This window comes from Oncorhynchus gorbuscha, unplaced genomic scaffold, assembly GCF_021184085.1.
Source record: "Oncorhynchus gorbuscha isolate QuinsamMale2020 ecotype Even-year unplaced genomic scaffold, OgorEven_v1.0 Un_scaffold_1628, whole genome shotgun sequence".
Classification (NCBI taxonomy): domain Eukaryota; kingdom Metazoa; phylum Chordata; class Actinopteri; order Salmoniformes; family Salmonidae; genus Oncorhynchus; species Oncorhynchus gorbuscha.
In genome coordinates, this window is record NW_025746353.1 from 29,203 (window position 1) to 50,795 (window position 21,593).

At 35.9% G+C, this 21,593-nt stretch overlaps 1 protein-coding gene across 1 annotated transcript; it reads left to right on the forward strand.

Annotated features, from left to right (window-relative positions):
* The first annotated feature begins 3,304 nt into the window (after positions 1-3,304).
* LOC124023561 (E3 ubiquitin-protein ligase MARCHF8-like) lies at positions 3,305-20,461 on the forward strand. Its single transcript, XM_046337941.1, has 4 exons — positions 3,305-3,433; positions 3,628-3,775; positions 18,976-19,020; positions 20,155-20,461. The coding sequence occupies exons 1-4, from the start codon at positions 3,305-3,307 to the stop codon at positions 20,436-20,438; spliced, it is 606 nt and encodes a 201-aa protein (XP_046193897.1). The 3' UTR covers positions 20,439-20,461.
* Positions 20,462-21,593: the final 1,132 nt, after the last annotated feature.

Consider the following 21,593-nt stretch of genomic DNA (forward strand, 5'->3'; position numbering starts at 1 on the left):
TGGATCAAGTCATCAGACACACACTGCTGTGAGCTGTGCCAATACAACTTCATCATGGAGACTCACCTTAAACCTCAAACGTAAGGTACAGAGACCTCAAACACCTGACCTCAACACACCTAACCTCTACACATCTAACCTCAACACACCTAACCTCTATACATCTAACCTCTATACACCTCAACAGATCTAACCTCTATACAACTCAACACATCTAACCTCAACACACCTCAACACATCTAACCTCTATACACCTCAACACATCTAACCTCTATACACCTCAACACTCTAACCTCTATACATCTGACCTCTATACACCTCAACAGATCTAACCACCTATACACCTCAACACATCTAACCTCTATATCCACCTCACACACACCTCTATACACCTCAACACATCTAACCTCTATACACCTCAACACATCTAACCTCTATACACCTCAACACATCTAACCTCTATACACCTCAACACATCTAACCTCTACACACCTCAACACATCTAACCTCTATACACCTCAACACATCTATACACCTAACACTCTATACACCCTCAACCTCAACACATCTAACCTCTATACACCTCAACACATCTAACCTCTATACACCTAACCTCTATACACCTCTACACATCTAAACACATCTAACCTCTATACACCTAACACTCTATACACCTCACACCTAACCTCTATACACCTCAACACATCTAAGGGACATACACCTCAACACATCTAACCTCTATACACCTAACCTCTACACCTACACCTCAACACATCTAACCTCTATACACCTCAACACATCTAACCTCTATACACCTAACCTCTATACACCTCAACACATCTCAACACATCTAACCTCTAACACCTAACCTCTATACACCTCAACACATCTGACCTCTATACACACCTCAACACATCTAACCTCTATACACCTAACCTACACCTACACCTCTAACACATCTAACCTCTATACACCTCAACACATCTAACCTCTATACACCTCAACACATCTAACCTCTATACACCTCAACACATCTAACCTCTATACACCTCAACACATCTAACCTCTATACACCTCAACACATCTAACCTCTATACACCTCAACACATCTAACCTCTATACACCTCAACACATCTGACCTCTATACACCTCAACACATCTGACCTCAACACATCTAACCTCTATACACCTCAACACATCTAACCTCTATACACCTCAACACATCTAACCTCTATACCTCAACACATCTAAACACATCTAACACTCTATACACCTCAACACATCTAACCTCTATACACCTCAACACATCTAACCTCTATACACCTCAACACATCTAACTCTATACACCTCAACACATCTAACCTCAACACATCTAACCTCTACACACCCCTCAACACATCTAACCTCTATACACCTCAACACATCTGACCTCAACACATCTAACCTCTATACACCTCAACACATCTAACCTCTTTACACCTCAACACATCTAACCTCTATACACCTCAACACATCTGACCTCAACACATCTAACCTCTATACACCTCAACACATCTAACCTCTATACACCTCAACACATCTAACCTCTTTACACCTCAACACATCTAACCTCTATACACCTCAACACATCTGACCTCTATATCCACCTCAACACACCTCAACACATCTAACCTCTATACACCTCAACACATCTAACCTCTATACACCTCAACACATCTAACCTCTTTACACCTCAACACATCTAACCTCTTTACACCTCAACACATCTAACCTCTTTACACCTCAACACATCTAACCTCTATACACCTCAACACATCTAACCTCTATACACCTCAACACATCTAACCTCTATACACCTCAACACATCTGACCTCATACACCTCAACACATCTGACCTCAACACATCTAACCTCTACACATCTAACCTCTATACACCTCAACACATCTAACCTCTATACACCTCAACACATCTGACCTCTATACACCTCAACACATCTGACCTCTATACACCTCAACACATCTAACCTCTACACACCTCAACACATCTAACCTCTACACATCTGACCTCTATACACCTCAACACATCTGACCTCTAACTCTACACATCTAACCTCTATATACACCTCAACACATCTGACCTCTATACATCTCAACACATCTGACCTCTATATACACCTCAACACATCTGACCTCAACACATCTAACCTCTATACACCTCAACACATCTGACCTCTATATACACCTCAACACATCTGACCTCAACACATCTAACCTCTACATACACCTCAACACATCTAACCTCTACACCTCAACACATCTAACCTCTACACATCTAACCTCTACACACCCCCTCAACACATCTAACCTCTATACACCTCAACACATCTGACCTCAACACATCTAACCTCTACACACCCCTCAACACATCTAACCTCTATACACCCCTCAACACATCTAACCTCTATACACCTCAACACATCTAACCTCTATACCTCTCTACACATCTAACCTCTATACACCTCAACACATCTAACCTCTATACCTCTCTACACATCTAACCTCTACACATCTAACCTCTATACACCTCAACACATCTAACCTCTATACTCTCTACACATCTAACCTCTACACATCTCTACACATCTAACCTCTATACACCTCAACACATCTAACCTCTACACATCTAACCTCTCAACACATCTAACCTCTACACACCTCAACACATCTAACCTCTACACACCCCTCAACACATCTAACCTCTATACACCCTCAACACATCTAACCTCTATACACCTCAACACATCTAACCTCTATACCTCTCTACACATCTAACCTCTATACATCTCTAACACATCTAACCTCTATACACCTCAACACATCTAACCTCTATACACTCTCTACACACACATCTAACCTCTATACATCTCTACACATCTAACCTCTACACACCTCACACATCTAACCTCTACACACCTCAACACATCTAACCTCTATACACCTCAACACATCTAACCTCTATACACCTCAACACATCTAACCTCTATACACCTCAACACATCTAACCTCTATACACCTCTACACATCTAACCTCTATACACCTCAACACATCTAACCTCTATACAACTCTACACATCTAACCTCTATACACCTCTACACATCTAACCTCTACATACAACTCAACACATCTAACCTCTACACACCTCAAGCCCATGCTGTCAGACACCATGATGGGACTCAGTGGAGCTGCCCATGCTGTCAGACACCATGATGGGACTCAGTGGAGCTGCCCATGCTGTCAGACACCATGATGGGACTCAGTGGAGCTGCCCATGCTGTCAGACACTCAGTGGAGCTGCCCATGCTGTCAGGGACTCAGTGGAGCTGCCCCATGCTGTCAGACACCATGAGGGGACTCAGTGGAGCTGCCCATGCTGTCAGACACCATGAGGGGACTCAGTGGAGCTGCCCATGCTGTCAGACACCATGATGGGACTCAGTGGAGCTGCCCATGCTGTCAGACACCATGATGGGACTCAGTGGAGCTGCCCATGCTGTCAGACACCATGATGGTTCAGATACATAGATACCTGTCAATGACACACTCTTTCTAACCTTTCTCTCCCTCAGTGGGAGAAGCTCCAGATGTCGACCAATGAGAGGAGGAAGATCTTATGCTCCCTGATGTTCCACCTGGTGGCTATTGGTTGTGTTCTCTGTTCCGTATACGTCCTCGTCAACAGAACCCTCCACGAGATCAACCTGGGACGCAACACCGGTCAGCACCTCCACCCTGACCTTAACCCAACCTCTATACAACCCTGACCTAACCTCTGTACAACCACAACCCTAACCCAACCTCTAAACAACCCTGACCTAACCTCTGTACAACCACAACCCTAACCCAACCTCTAAACAACCCTGACCTAACCTCTGTACAACCACAACCTCTATACAACCCTGACCTAACCTCTGTACAACCAAAACCCTAACCCAACCTCTATACAACCCTAACCTAACCTCTGTACAACCACAACCCTGACCCAACCTGTATACAACTCTGACCTAACCTCTGTACAACCACAACCCTGACCTAACCTCTGTACAATCACAACCCTGACCTAACCTCTGTACAATCACAACCCTGACCTAACCTCTGTACAATCACAACCCTGACCTAACCTCTGTACAACCACAACCCAACCTCTATACAACCCTGACCCAACCTCTTTACAACCCTGACCTAACCTCTATACAACCCTGACCTAACCTCTGTACAACCACAACCCTAACCAAACCTCTATACAACCCTGACCTAACATCTGTACAACCACAACCCTAATCCAACCTCTATACAACCCTGACCTAACCTCTGTACAACCACAACCCAACCTCTTTACTACAACCCTGACCTAACCTCTGTACAACCACAACCCTAACCCAACCTCTATACAACCCTGACCTAACATCTGTACAACCACAACCCTGACCCAACCTCTATACAACTGACCTAACCTCTGACCTAACCTCTGTACAACCACAACCCTAACCAAACCTCTATACAACCCTGACCTAACCTCTGTACAACCACAACCCTGACCCAACCTCTATACAACCCTGACCTAACATCTGTACAACCACAACCCTAATCCAACCTCTATACAACCCTGACCTAACCTCTGTACAACCACAACCCAACCACTTTACTACAACCCTGACCTAACCTCTGTACAACCACAACCCTAACCCAACCTCTATACAACCCTGACCTAACCTCTGTACAACCACAACCCTGACCCAACCTCTATACAACCCTGACCTAACATCTGTACAACCACAACCCTGACCCAACCTCTATACAACTCTGACCTAACCTCTGTACAACCACAACCCTGACCTAACCTCTGTACAACCACAACCCTAACACAACCTCTATACAACCCTGACCTAACCTCTGTACAACCACAACCTTAACCCAACCTCTATACAACCCTGACCTCTGTTCAACCACAACCTTAACCCAACCTCTGTACAACCCTGACCTAACCTCTATACAATCACAACCTTAACCTAACCTCTATTCAACCCAACTTCTCACAGTCTTAACCCAACCTCTATACAACCTTAACCAACTTCTTACATTACTGTGTTTACAGGAGAATATAGTAACATTACTGTGTTTTCAGATGAGAGGAGAATATAGTAACATTACTGTGTTTTCAGGAGAATATAGTAACATTACTGTGTTTTCAGATGAGAGGAGAATATAGAAACATTGCTGTGTTTTCAGATGGGAATATAGTAACATTACTGTGTTTACAGGAGAATATAGTAACATTGCTGTGTTTTCAGATGGGAATATAGTAACATTACTGTGTTTACAGGAGAATATAGTAACATTACTGTGTTTTTAGGAGAATATAGTAACATTACTGTGTTTTCATATGAGAATATAGTAACATTACTGTGTTTACAGGAGAATATAGTAACATTACTGTGTTTACAGGAGAATATAGTAACATTACTGTGTTTTCAGATGAGAGGAGAATATAGTAACATTACTGTGTTTACAGGAGAATATAGTAACATTACTGTGTTTACAGGAGAATATAGTAACATTACTGTGTTTTCAGATGAGAGGAGAATATAGTAACATTACTGTGTTTTCAGGAGGATATAGTAACATTACTGTGTTTTCAGGAGAATATAGTAACATTACTGTGTTTACAGGAGAATATAGTAACATTACTGTGTTTTCAGATGAGAGGAGAATATAGTAACATTACTGTGTTTTCAGATGAGAATATAGTAACATTACTGTGTTTTCAGATGAGAGGAGAATATAGTAACATTACTGTGTTTACAGGAGAATATAGTAACATTACTGTGTTTTCAGGAGGATATAGTAACATTACTGTGTTTTCAGGAGAATATAGTAACATTACTGTGTTTACAGGAGAATATAGTAACATTACTGTGTTTTCAGATGAGAGGAGAATATAGTAACATTACTGTGTTTTCAGATGAGAATATAGTAACATTACTGTGTTTTCAGATGACAGGAGAATATAGTAACATTACTGTGTTTTCAGGAGAATATAGTAACATTACTGTGTTTACAGGAGAATATAGTAACATTACTGTGTTTTCAGGAGAATATAGTAACATTACTGTGTTTTCAATGACAATATAGTGACATTACTGTGTTTTCAGGATAATATAGTAACATTACTGTGTTTTAGATGAGAATATAGTGACATTACTGTGTTTACAGGAGAATATAGTAACATTACTGTGTTTTCAGGAGAATATAGTAACATTACTGTGTTTTCAGGAGGATATAGTAACATTACTATGTTTTCAGGAGAATATAGTAACATTACTGTGTTTACAGATGAGAGGAGATATAGTAACATTACTGTGTTTCAGATGAGATGAGAATATAGTAACATTACTGTGTTTTCAGATGAGAGGAGAATATAGTAACATTACTGTGTTTTAAGGAGAATATAGTAACATTACTGTGTTTTCAGGAGAATATAGTAACATTACTGTGTTTTCAGGAGAATATAGTAACATTACTGTGTTTACAGGAGAATATAGTAACATTACTGTGTTTTCAGATGAGATGAGAATATAGTAACATTACTGTGTTTTCAGGAGAATATAGTAACATTACTGTGTTTACAGATGAGAGGAATATAGTAACATTATTGTGTTTTCAGATGAGAGGAGAATATAGTAACATTACTGTGTTTTAGATGAGAATATAGTAACATTTACTGTGTTTTAGATGAGAATATAGTAACATTACTGTGTTTTCAGGAGAATATAGTAACATTACTGTGTTTACAGGAGAATATCGTAACATTACTGTGTTTTCAGGAGAATATAGTAACATTACTGTGTTTTCAGGAGAATATAGTAACATTACTGTGTTTTCAGGAGAATATAGTAACATTACTGTGTTTTCAGGAGGAATATAGTAACATTACTGTGTTTACAGGAGAATATAGTAACATTACTGTGTTTTCAGGAGAATATAGTAACATTACTGTGTTTACAGGAGAATATAGTAACATTACTGTCTTTACAGGAGAATATAGTAACATTACTGTGTTTACAGGAGAATATAGTAGCATTACTGTGTTTTCAGGAGGATATAGTAACATTACTGTGTTTTCAGGAGAATATAGTAACATTACTGTGTTTTCAGATGAGAGGAGAATATAGTAACATTACTGTGTTTACAGGAAAATATAGTAACATTACTGTGTTTTCAGGAGAATATAGTAACATTACTGTGTTTACAGATGAGAGGAGAATATAGTAACATTACTGTGTTTTCAGATGAGAGGAGAATATAGTAACATTATTGTGTTTTCAGATGAGAGGAGAATATAGTAACATTACTGTGTTTTAGATGAGAATATAGTAACATTTACTGTGTTTTAGATGAGAATATAGTAACATTACTGTGTTTTCAGGAGAATATAGTAACATTACTGTGTTTACAGGAGAATATCGTAACATTACTGTGTTTTCAGGAGAATATAGTAACATTACTGTGTTTTCAGGAGAATATAGTAACATTACTGTGTTTACAGGAGAATATAGTAACATTACTGTGTTTTCAGGAGAATATAGTAACATTACTGTGTTTACAGGAGAATATAGTAACATTACTGTGTTTACAGGAGAATATAGTAACATTACTGTGTTTACAGGAGAATATCGTAACATTACTGTGTTTACAGGAGAATATAGTAACATTACTGTGTTTTCAGGTGAATATAGTAACATTACTGTGTTTTCAGGAGAATATAGTAACATTACTGTGTTTACAGGAGAATATAGTAACATTCCTGTGTTTTCAGGAGAATATAGTAACATGACTGTGTTTACAGGAGAATATAGTGACATTACTGTGTTTACAGGAGAATATAGTAACATTACTGTGTTTACAGATGAGAGGAGAATATAGTAACATTACTGTGTTTTCAGATGAGAGGAGAATATAGTAACATTATTGTGTTTTCAATGAGAGGAGAATATAGTAACATTACTGTGTTTAGATGAGAATATAGTAACATTTACTGTGTTTTAGATGAGAATATAGTAACATTACTGTGTTTACAGGAGAATATAGTAACATTACTGTGTTTTCAGGAGAATATAGTAACATTACTGTGTTTACAGGAGAATATAGTAACATTACTGTGTTTACAGGAGAATATAGTACCATTACTGTGTTTACAGGAGAATATAGTAGCATTACTGTGTTTTCAGGAGGATATAGTAACATTACTGTGTTTTCAGGAGAATATAGTAACATTACTGTGTTTTCAGATGAGAGGAGAATATAGTAACATTACTGTGTTTCAGGAGAATATAGTAACATTACTGTGTTTTCAGGAGAATATAGTAACATTACTGTGTTTTACAGGAGAATATAGTAACATTACTGTGTTTTCAGGAGAATATAGTAACATTACTGTGTTTACACGAGAATATAGTAACATTACTGTGTTTTCAGATGAGAGGAGAATATAGTAACATTACTGTGTTTACAGGAAAATATAGTAACATTACTGTGTTTTCAGGAGAATATAGTAACATTACTGTGTTTTCAGGAGAATATAGCAACATTACTGTGTTTTCAGGAGAATATAGCAACATTACTGTGTTTTCAGGAGAATATAGTAACATTACTGTGTTTTCAGGATAATATAGTAACATTACTGTGTTTTAGATGAGAATATAGTAACATTACTGTGTTTTCAGGAGAATATAGTAACATTACTGTGTTTACAGGAGAATATAGTAACATTACTGTGTTTCAGGAGAATATAGTAACATTACTGTGTTTACAGGAGAATATAGTAACATTACTGTCTTTACAGGAGAATATAGTAACATTACTGTGTTTACAGGAGAATATAGTAGCATTACTGTGTTTTCAGGAGGATATAGTAACATTACTGTGTTTTCAGGAGAATATAGTAACATTACTGTGTTTTTCAGATGAGAGGAGAATATAGTAACATTACTGTGTTTACAGGAAAATATAGTAACATTACTGTGTTTTCAGGAGAATATAGTAACATTACTGTGTTTACAGATGAGAGGAGAATATAGTAACATTACTGTGTTTTCAGATGAGAGGAGAATATAGTAACATTATTGTGTTTTCAGATGAGAGGAGAATATAGTAACATTACTGTGTTTTAGATGAGAATATAGTAACATTTACTGTGTTTTAGATGAGAATATAGTAACATTACTGTGTTTTCAGGAGAATATAGTAACATTACTGTGTTTACAGGAGAATATCGTAACATTACTGTGTTTTCAGGAGAATATAGTAACATTACTGTGTTTACAGGAGAATATCGTAACATTACTGTGTTTTCAGGAGAATATAGTAACATTACTGTGTTTTCAGGAGAATATAGTAACATTACTGTGTTTTCAGGAGAATATAGTAACATTACTGTGTTTTCAGGAGAATATAGTAACATTACTGTGTTTACAGGAGAATATAGTAACATTACTGTGTTTTCAGGAGAATATAGTAACATTACTGTGTTTACAGGAGAATATAGTAACATTACTGTCTTTACAGGAGAATATAGTAACATTACTATGTTTACAGGAGAATATAGTAGCATTACTGTGTTTTCAGGAGGATATAGTAACATTACTGTGTTTTCAGGAGAATATAGTAACATTACTGTGTTTTCAGATGAGAGGAGAATATAGTAACATTACTGTGTTTACAGGAAAATATAGTAACATTACTGTGTTTTCAGGAGAATATAGTAACATTACTGTGTTTACAGATGAGAGGAGAATATAGTAACATTACTGTGTTTTCAGATGAGAGGAGAATATAGTAACATTATTGTGTTTTCAGATGAGAGGAGAATATAGTAACATTACTGTGTTTTAGATGAGAATATAGTAACATTTACTGTGTTTTAGATGAGAATATAGTAACATTACTGTGTTTTCAGGAGAATATAGTAACATTACTGTGTTTACAGGAGAATATCGTAACATTACTGTGTTTTCAGGAGAATATAGTAACATTACTGTGTTTTCAGGAGAATATAGTAACATTACTGTGTTTTCAGGAGAATATAGTAACATTACTGTGTTTTCAGGAGAATATAGTAACATTACTGTGTTTACAGGAGAATATAGTAACATTACTGTGTTTACAGGAGAATATAGTAACATTACTGTGTTTACAGGAGAATATCGTAACATTACTGTGTTTTCAGGAGAATATAGTAACATTACTGTGTTTTCAGAATATAGTAACATTACTGTGTTTTCAGGAGAATATAGTAACATTACTGTGTTTACAGGAGAATATAGTAACATTACTGTGTTTTCAGGAGAATATAGTAACATGACTGTGTTTACAGGAGAATATAGTGACATTACTGTGTTTACAGGAGAATATAGTAACATTACTGTGTTTACAGATGAGAGGAGAATATAGTAACATTACTGTGTTTTCAGATGAGAGGAGAATATAGTAACATTATTGTGTTTTCAGATGAGAGAGAATATAGTAACATTACTGTGTTTTAGATGAGAATATAGTAACATTTACTGTGTTTTAGATGAGAATATAGTAACATTACTGTGTTTACAGGAGAATATAGTAACATTACTGTGTTTTCAGGAGAATATAGTAACATTACTGTGTTTACAGGAGAATATAGTAACATTACTGTGTTTACAGGAGAATATAGTACCATTACTGTGTTTACAGGAGAATATAGTAGCATTACTGTGTTTTCAGGAGGATATAGTAACATTACTGTGTTTTCAGGAGAATATAGTAACATTACTGTGTTTTCAGATGAGAGGAGAATATAGTAACATTACTGTGTTTCAGGAGAATATAGTAACATTACTGTGTTTTCAGGAGAATATAGTAACATTACTGTGTTTTAGAGGAGAATATAGTAACATTACTGTGTTTTCAGGAGAATATAGTAACATTACTGTGTTTACACGAGAATATAGTAACATTACTGTGTTTTCAGATGAGAGGAGAATATAGTAACATTACTGTGTTTACAGGAAAATATAGTAACATTACTGTGTTTTCAGGAGAATAATAACATTACTGTGTTTTCAGGAGATATAGCAACATTACTGTGTTTTCAGGAGAATATAGCAACATTACTGTGTTTTCAGGAGAATATAGTAACATTACTGTGTTTCAGGATAATATAGTAACATTACTGTGTTTAGATGAGAATATAGTAACATTACTGTGTTTTCAGGAGAATATAGTAACATTACTGTGTTTACAGGAGAATATAGTAACATTACTGTGTTTTCAGGGAGAATATAGTAACATTACTGTGTTTACAGGAGAATATAGTAACATTACTGTCTTTACAGGAGAATATAGTAACATTACTGTGTTTACAGGAGAATATAGTAGCATTACTGTGTTTTCAGGAGGATATAGTAACATTACTGTGTTTTCAGGAGAATATAGTAACATTACTGTGTTTTCAGATGAGAGGAGAATATAGTAACATTACTGTGTTTTACAGGAAAATATAGTAACATTACTGTGTTTTCAGGAAAATATAGTAACATTACTGTGTTTACAGATGAGAGGAGAATATAGTAACATTACTGTGTTTTCAGATGAGAGAATATAGTAACATTATTGTGTTTTCAGATGAGAGGAGAATATAGTAACATTACTGTGTTTTAGATGAGAATATAGTAACATTTACTGTGTTTTAGATGAGAATATAGTAACATTACTGTGTTTTCAGGAGAATATAGTAACATTACTGTGTTTACAGGAGAATATCGTAACATTACTGTGTTTTCAGGAGAATATAGTAACATTACTGTGTTTTCAGGAGAATATAGTAACATTACTGTGTTTTCAGGAGAATATAGTAACATTACTGTGTTTTCAGGAGAATATAGTAACATTACTGTGTTTACAGGAGAATATAGTAACATTACTGTGTTTACAGGAGAATATAGTAACATTACTGTGTTTACAGGAGAATATCGTAACATTACTGTGTTTTCAGGAGAATATAGTAACATTACTGTGTTTTTCAGGTGAATATAGTAACATTACTGTGTTTTCAGGAGAATATAGTAACATTACTGTGTTTACAGGAGAATATAGTAACATTACTGTGTTTTCAGGAGAATATAGTAACATGACTGTGTTTACAGGAGAATATAGTGACTGTGTTTACAGGAGAATATAGTAACATTACTGTGTTTACAGATGAGAGGAGAATATAGTAACATTACTGTGTTTTCAGATGAGAGGAGAATATAGTAACATTATTGTGTTTTCAGATGAGAGGAGAATATAGTAACATTACTGTGTTTTAGATGAGAATATAGTAACATTTACTGTGTTTTAGATGAGAATATAGTAACATTACTGTGTTTACAGGAGAATATAGTAACATTACTGTGTTTTCAGGAGAATATAGTAACATTACTGTGTTTACAGGAGAATATAGTAACATTACTGTGTTTACAGGAGAATATAGTACCATTACTGTGTTTACAGGAGAATATAGTAGCATTACTGTGTTTTCAGGAGGATATAGTAACATTACTGTGTTTTCAGGAGAATATAGTAACATTACTGTGTTTTCAGATGAGAGGAGAATATAGTAACATTACTGTGTTTCAGGAGAATATAGTAACATTACTGTGTTTTCAGAGGAATATAGTAACATTACTGTGTTTTAGAGGAGAATATAGTAACATTACTGTGTTTTCAGGAGAATATAGTAACATTACTGTGTTTACGAGAATATAGTAACATTACTGTGTTTTCAGATGAGAGAGAATATAGTAACATTACTGTGTTTACAGGAAAATATAGTAACATTACTGTGTTTTCAGGAGAATATAGTAACATTACTGTGTTTTCAGGAGAATATAGCAACATTACTGTGTTTTCAGGAGAATATAGCAACATTACTGTGTTTTCAGGAGAATATAGTAACATTACTGTGTTTTCAGGATAATATAGTAACATTACTGTGTTTTAGATGAGAATATAGTAACATTACTGTGTTTTCAGGAGAATATAGTAACATTACTGTGTTTTCAGGAGAATATAGTAACATTACTGTGTTTTCAGGAGAATATAGTAACATTACTGTGTTTTCAGATGAGATGAGAATATAGTAACATTACTGTGTTTTCAGATGAGAGGAGAATATAGTGACATTACTGTGTTTTCAGGAGAATATAGTGACATTACTGTGTTTTCAGGAGAATATAGTAACATTACTGTGTTTTAGATGAGAATATAGTAACATTACTGTGTTTTCAGGAGAATATAGTAACATTACTGTGTTTTAGATGAGAATATAGTAACATTACTGTGTTTACAGGAGAATATAGTAACATTACTGTGTTTTCAGGAGAATATAGTAACATTACTGTGTTTTCAGGAGAATAAAAGTAACATTACTGTGTTTTAGATGAGAATATAGTAACATTACTGTGTTTTCAGGAGAATATAGCAACATTACTGTGTTTTCAGGAGAATATAGTAACATTACTGTGTTTTCAGGAGAATATAGTAACATTACTGTGTTTTCAGGAGAATATAGCAACATTACTGTGTTTTCAGGAGAATATAGTAACATTACTGTGTTTTCAGGAGAATATAGTAACATTACTGTGTTTTCAGGAGAATATAGTAACATTACTGTGTTTTCAGGAGAATATAGTAGCATTACTGTGTTTTCAGGAGGATATAGTAACATTACTGTGTTTTCAGGAGAATATAGTAACATTACTGTGTTTTCAGATGAGAGGAGAATATAGTAACATTACTGTGTTTTCAGGAGAATATAGTAACATTACTGTGTTTTCAGGAGAATATAGTAACATTACTGTGTTTTCAGGAGAATATAGTAACATTACTGTGTTTTCAGATGAGATGAGAATATAGTAACATTACTGTGTTTTTCAGATGAGAGGAAATATAGTGACATTACTGTGTTTTCAGGGAGAATATAGTAACATTACTGTGTTTTCAGGAGAATATAGCAACATTACTGTGTTTTCAGGAGAATATAGTAACATTACTGTGTTTTCAGGATAATATAGTAACATTACTGTGTTTTAGATGAGAATATAGTAACATTACTGTGTTTTCAGGAGAATATAGTAACATTACTGTGTTTTCAGGAGAATATAGTAACATTACTGTGTTTTTCAGATGAGATGAGAATATAGTAACATTACTGTGTTTTCAGATGAGAGGAGAATATAGTGACATTACTGTGTTTTTCAGGAGAATATAGTGACATTACTGTGTTTTCAGGAGAATATAGTAACATTACTGTGTTTTAGATGAGAATATAGTAACATTACTGTGTTTACAGGAGAATATAGTAACATTACCCAGGAGAATATAGTAACATTACTGTGTTTTTAGATGAGATATAGTAACATTACTGTGTTTTCAGGAGAATATAGCAACATTACTGTGTTTTCAGGATAATATAGTAACATTACTGTGTTTTCAGGAGAATATAGTAACATTACTGTGTTTTCAGGAGAATATAGTAACATTACTGTGTTTTCAGGAGAATATAGTAACATTACTGTGTTTTCAGGAGAATATAGTAACATTACTGTGTTTTCAGGAGAATATAGCAACATTACTGTGTTTTCAGGAGAATATAGTAACATTACTGTGTTTTCAGGATAATATAGTAACATTACTGTGTTTTCAGATGAGAGGAGAATATAGTAACATTACTGTGTTTTCAGGAGAATATAGTAACATTACTGTGTTTTCAGGAGAATATAGTAACGTTACTGTGTTTTCAGGAGAATATAGTAACATTACTGTGTTTTCAGATGAGAGGAGAATATAGTAACATTACTGTGTTTTCAGGAGAATATAGTAACATTACTGTGTTTTCAGGAGAATATAGTAACATTACTGTGTTTTCAGGAGAATATAGTAACATTACTGTGTTTTCACATGAGAGGAGAATATAGTAACATTACTGTGTTTACAGGAAAATATAGTAACATTACTGTGTTTTCAGGAGAATATAGTAACATTACTGTGTTTTCAGGAGAATATAGCAACATTACTGTGTTTTCAGGAGAATATAGTAACATTACTGTGTTTTCAGGAGAATATAGTAACATTACTGTGTTTTCAGGAGAATATAGTAACATTACTGTGTTTTCAGGAGAATATAGTAGCATTACTGTGTTTTCAGGAGGATATAGTAACATTACTGTGTTTTCAGGAGAATATAGTAACATTACTGTGTTTTCAGGAGAATATAGTAACATTACTGTGTTTTCAGATGAGAGGAGAATATAGTAACATTACTGTGTTTTCAGGAGAATATAGTAACATTACTGTGTTTTCAGGAGAATATAGTAACATTACTGTGTTTTCAGATGAGATGAGAATATAGTAACATTACTGTGTTTTCAGATGAGAGGAGAATATAGTGACATTACTGTGTTTTCAGGAGAATATAGTAACATTACTGTGTTTTCAGGAGAATATAGTAACATTACTGTGTTTTCAGGAGAATATAGTAACATTACTGTGTTTTCAGGAGAATATAGTAACATTACTGTGTTTTCAGGAGAATATAGTAACATTACTGTGTTTTCAGGAGAATATAGTAACATTACTTTGTTTACTGGAGAATATAGTAACATTACTGTGTTTACAGGAGAATATAGTAACATTACTGTGTTTTCAGGAGAATATAGTAACATTAATGTGTTTTCAGGAGAATATAGTAACATTACTGTGTTTTCAGATGAGAGGAGAATATAGTAACATTACTGTGTTTTCAGGAGAATATAGTAACATTACTGTGTTTTCAGATGAGATGAGAATATAGTAACATTACTGTGTTTTCAGATGAGAGGAGAATATAGTGACATTACTGTGTTTTCAGGAGAATATAGTGACATTACTGTGTTTTCAGGAGAATATAGTAACATTACTGTGTTTTAGATGAGAATATAGTAACATTACTGTGTTTTCAGGAGAATATAGTAACATTACTGTGTTTTCAGGAGAATATAGTAACATTACTGTGTTTTCAGAGGAGAATATAGTAACTTTACTTTGTTTACTGGAGAATATAGTAACATTACTGTGTTTACAGGAGAATATAGTAACATTACTGTGTTTCAGGAGAATATAGTAACATTAATGTGTTTTCAGGAGAATATAGTAACATTACTGTGTTTTCAGATGAGAGGAGAATATAGTAACATTACTGTGTTTTCAGGAGAATATAGTAACATTACTGTGTTTTCAGGAGAATATAGTAACGTTACTGTGTTTTCAGGAGAATATAGTAACATTACTGTGTTTTCAGATGAGAGGAGAATATAGTAACATTACTGTGTTTTCAGGAGAATATAGTAACATTACTGTGTTTTAAGGAGAATATAGTAACATTACTGTGTTTTCAGGAGAATATAGTAACATTACTGTGTTTACAGGAGAATATAGTAACATTACTGTGTTTTCAGGAGAATATAGTAACATTACTGTGTTTTTCAGATGAGAGGAGAATATAGTGACATTACTGTGTTTTCAGATGACAGGAGAATATAGTACCATTACTGTGTTTTCAGGAGAATATAGTAACATTACTGTGTTTTCAGGAGAATATAGTAACATTACTGTGTTTTCAGATGAGAGGAGAATATAGTAACATTACTGTGTTTTCAGGAGAATATAGTAACATTACTGTGTTTTCAGGAGAATATAGTAACATTACTGTGTTTTCAGGAGAATATAGTAACATTACTGTGTTTACAGGAGAATATAGTAACATTACTGTGTTTTCAGGAGGATATAGTAACATTACTGTGTTTTCAGGAGAATATAGTAACATTACTGTGTTTCAGGAGAATATAGTGACATTACTGTGTTTTCAGGAGAATATAGTAACATTACTGTGTTTTCAGATGAGAGGAGAATATAGTAACATTACTGTGTTTTCAGATGAGGAGAATATAGTAACATTACTGTGTTTTCAGGGAGAATATAGTAACATTACTGTGATTTCAGAAGAATATAGTAACATTACTGTGTTTACAGGAGAATATAGTAACATTACTGTGTTTACAGGAGAATATAGTAACATTACTGTGTTTTCAGGAGAATATAACATTACTGTGTTTTCAGGGAGAATATAGTAACGTTACTGTGTTTTCAGATGACATTAGGAGAATATAGTGACATTACTGTGTTTTCAGGAGAATATAGTAACATTACTGTGTTTACAGGAGAATATAGTAACATTACTGTGTTTTAGAGGAGAATATAGTAACATTACTGTGTTTTCAGGAGAATATAGTAACATTACTGTGTTTACAGATGAGAGGAGAATATAGTGACATTACTGTGTTTTCAGGAGAATATAGTAACATTACTGTGTTTTAGATGAGAATATAGTAACATTACTGTGTTTTCAGGAGAATATAGTAACATTACTGTGTTTTCAGGAGAATATAGTAACATTACTGTGTTTACAGATGAGAGGAGAATATAGTGACATTACTGTGTTTTCAGGAGAATATAGTAACATTACTGTGTTTTCAGGAGAATATAGTAACATTACTGTGTTTTCAGATGAGAGGAGAATATAGTAACATTACTGTGTTTTCAGGAGAATATAGTAACATTACTGTGTTTACAGATGAGAGGAGAATATAGTGACATTACTGTGTTTTCAGGAGAATATAGTAACATTACTGTGTTTTCAGGAGAATATAGTAACATTACTGTGTTTTCAGGAGAATATAGTAACATTACTGTGTTTTCAGGAGAATATAGTGACATTACTGTGTTTTAGAGGAGAATATAGTAACATTACTGTGTTTTCAGGAGAATATAGTGACATTACTGTGTTTTAGAGGAGAATATAGTGACATTACTGTGTTTTCAGGAGAATATAGTAACATTACTGTGTTTTCAGGAGAATATAGTAACATTACTGTGTTTTCAGGAGAATATAGTAACATTACTGTGTTTTCAGGAGAATATAGTAACATTACTGTGTTTTCAGGAGAATATAGTAACATTACTGTGTTTTCAGGAGAATATAGTGACATTACTGTGTTTTAGAGGAGAATATAGTGACATTACTGTGTTTTCAGGAGAATATAGTAACATTACTGTGTTTTAGAGGAGAATATAGTGACATTACTGTGTTTTAGAGGAGAATATAGTAACATTACTGTGTTTTCAGGAGAATATAGTGACATTACTGTGTTTTAGAGGAGAATATAGTGACATTACTGTGTTTTCAGAGATATAGTAACATTACTGTGTTTTCAGGAGAATATAGTAACATTACTGTGTTTTCAGGAGAATATACTGTAACATTACTGTGTTTTCAGGAGAATATAGTAACATTACTGTGTTTTCAGGAGAATATAGTAACATTACTGTGTTTTCAGGAGAATATAGTAACATTACTGTGTTTTCAGGAGAATATAGTAACATTACTGTGTTTTCAGGAGAATATAGTAACATTACTGTGTTTCAGGAGAATATAGTAACATTACTGTGTTTTCAGATGAGAGAGAATATAGTAACATTACTGTGTTTTCAGGAGAATATAGTAACATTACTGTGTTTTAGAGGAGAATATAGTGACATTACTGTGTTTTCAGGAGAATATAGTAACATTACTGTGTTTTTCAGATGAGAGGAGGATATAGTAACATTACTGTGTTTTCAGGAGAATATAGTAACATTACTGTGTTTTCAGATGAGAGGAAAATATAGTAACATTACTGTGTTTTCAGGAGAATATAGTAACATTACTATGTTTACAGGAGAATATAGTAACATTACTGTGTTTTCAGGAGAATATAGTAACATTACTGTGTTTTCAGGAGAATATAATAACATTACTGTGTTTTCAGACGACATGTGGAGAATATCAGTGATGAAGTACTACACTGCTGAGGGTAAGGAGGCCTCTGGTATCAAACACAGACACAAACAATCTCTCTGTTTCCCCCTGGGCAGACATAACTAACCTGTGTATGTATATGTCTGTGTGTCTCTCTACCTCTCTCTGTCTGTCTCTCTCTCTACCTTTACAACTCTCTCTCTCTCTCTCTCTCTACCTCTACACCTCTCTCTCTATCTCTACACCTCTCTCTCTACCTCTCTCGCTCTCTCTCTCTACCTTTACACACCTCTCTCTCTACCTCTCTCCCTCTACCTCTCTCGCTCTCTCTCTCTACCTTTACACACCTCTCTCTTCCTCTCTCGCTCTCTCTCTCTACCTTCACACCCTCTCTCTCTCTACACCACCTCTCTACCTCTATACCTCTCTCTCTCTCTCTCTACCTCTACACCTCTCTCTCTCTCTCTCTACCTCTACCTCTCTCTACCTTCACACCCCTCTCTTTCTACCTCTACATCTCTCTCTCTACCTCTCTCTCTCTCTACCTCTCTCTCTACTCTGCCTCACTCTCTCTCTACTCTCTCTCTACCTCTATACCTCTACCTCTCTCTCTCTCTCTACCTCTACACCTCTCTCTCTCTACCTCTACATCTCTCTCTCTACCTCTACCTCTCTCTCTACCTCTACACCTCTCTCTCTCCTACTCTGCTACTCTCTCACCTCTCTCTCTCTCATCTCTCTCTCTCTCTCTCTACCTCTACACCTCTCTCTCTCTATCTCTACATCTCTCTCTCTACCTCTATACCTCTACCTCTCTCTCTCTACCTCTACACCTCTCTCTCTCTACCTCTACACCTCTCTCTCTCTACCTCTACACCTCTCTCTCTCTACCTCTACACCTCTCTCTCTCTACCTCTATACCTCTCTCTCTCTCTCTACCTCTATACCTCTCTCTCTCTACCTCTATACCTCTACATCTCTCTCTCTACCCCTCTCTCTCTCTCTACCTCTACACCTCTCTCTCTCTCTACCTCTCTCTACCTCTCTCGCTCGCTACCTCTATATATCTCTCTCTACCTCTACACCTCTCTCTCTACCTCTCTCTCTCTCTCTACCTCTCTCTCTCTCTCTACCTCTCTCGCTCTCTCTACCTCTCTCTCTCTCTCTACCTCTACATCTCTCTCTCTAGGTGTGTTGGAGTGGCCATTCTGGATGAAGCTGGTCATCGTGGCGATAGGCATGGCAGGCGGACTGGTGTTCATGTACGTCCAGTGTAAAGTGTACTGGTTGCTATGGAGACGACTCAAAGCCTTCAATCGCATCATCACTGTGCAGAACTGCCCCGAGAAGCCGCCGCCCACCAATGCCGCGCTGGCCAATGGGAATCACCCTGAGGCCGTGGAAGTCCCGATAGGCCCCGCCCCCGAGGTTATCCAGATGGACTCCGACCTCTCGGAGGAAAACCCCGTCTGACACCCACACACACACACACACCCACACCCACACTCACCCACCCACCCACCCACACACACACACACACACCCACCCACCCACACCCACACCACCCACCCACCCACCCACACACACACACACTCACCCACCCACCCACACACACACACACCCACACACACACACACACACACACACACACCCACACCACACCACCCACCCACCCACCCCACCCACACACACACCCACACACACAGCTTTGTAATGCACCTCCTATAGCCTATCAGAGCCCAGCACACCAAAGAGTCATAATGTGACGTAGCCAATCAGACGTCTGATTCTGTTATAGAAGCAGCTGTAGATTAGCCAATCAGAGCGTCTGTTATAGAAGCAGCTGTAGATTAGCCAATCAGAGCGTCTGTTATAGAAGCAGCTGTAGATTAGCCAATCAGAGCGTCTGTTATAGAAGCAGCTGTAGATTAGCCAATCAGAGCGTCTGTTATAGAAGCAGCTGTAGATTAGCCAATCAGAGCATGTTATAGAAGTAGCTGTAGATTAGCCAATCAGAGCATGTTATAGAAGCAGCTGTAGATTAGCCAATCAGATGTTATAGAAGCAGCATATGTCATAGAAGCAGCTGTAGATTAGCCAATCAGAGCGTCTGTTATAGAAGCAGCTCTGTAGATTAGCCAATCAGAGCATCTGTTACACCAAAAGCATCTGTAGATTAGCCAATCAGAGCATCTGTTATAGAAGCAGCTGTAGATTAGCCAATCAGAGCATCTGTTATAGAAGCAGCTGTAGATTAGCCAATCAGAGCGTCTGTTATAGAAGCATCTGTAGATTAGCCAATCAGAGCGTCTGTTATAGGAAGCTCTGTAGATTAGCCAATCATAAGCGCCTGTTATAGTATTCAATATAAAACAGCTGAGTAGCTGATTAGAACCAAGTGTTCAAGGGCTGGAACAAAACCCTGCACACCTTGCAGCTCTCATGGAGGAGGGTTAGAGTCATAGAGCATATGTATTTATGTTAGCATTTAGTTAGCCTCTGCTGGACAGGATAGAACTATGGACCTAACGTCTGTAACCTAACCCCTAACCCTAACTCCTAACCCTAACCTGTAGATTAACCCTCAAGCATCTGTTATTTATGCATCTGTATTTACAATCAGAGCAT

Coding starts and splice junctions, on each gene's coding strand:
- LOC124023561 (XM_046337941.1), top strand. CDS start 3,305: ATGATGGGACTCAGTGGAGCTGCCCATGCTGTCAGACACTCAGTGGAG. Junction 3,434..3,627: donor TCAGTGGAGCTGCCCATGCT/GTCAGACACCAT, acceptor TCTCTCCCTCAG/TGGGAGAAGCTCCAGATGTC. Junction 19,021..20,154: donor GAAGTACTACACTGCTGAGG/GTAAGGAGGCCT, acceptor CTCTCTCTCTAG/GTGTGTTGGAGTGGCCATTC.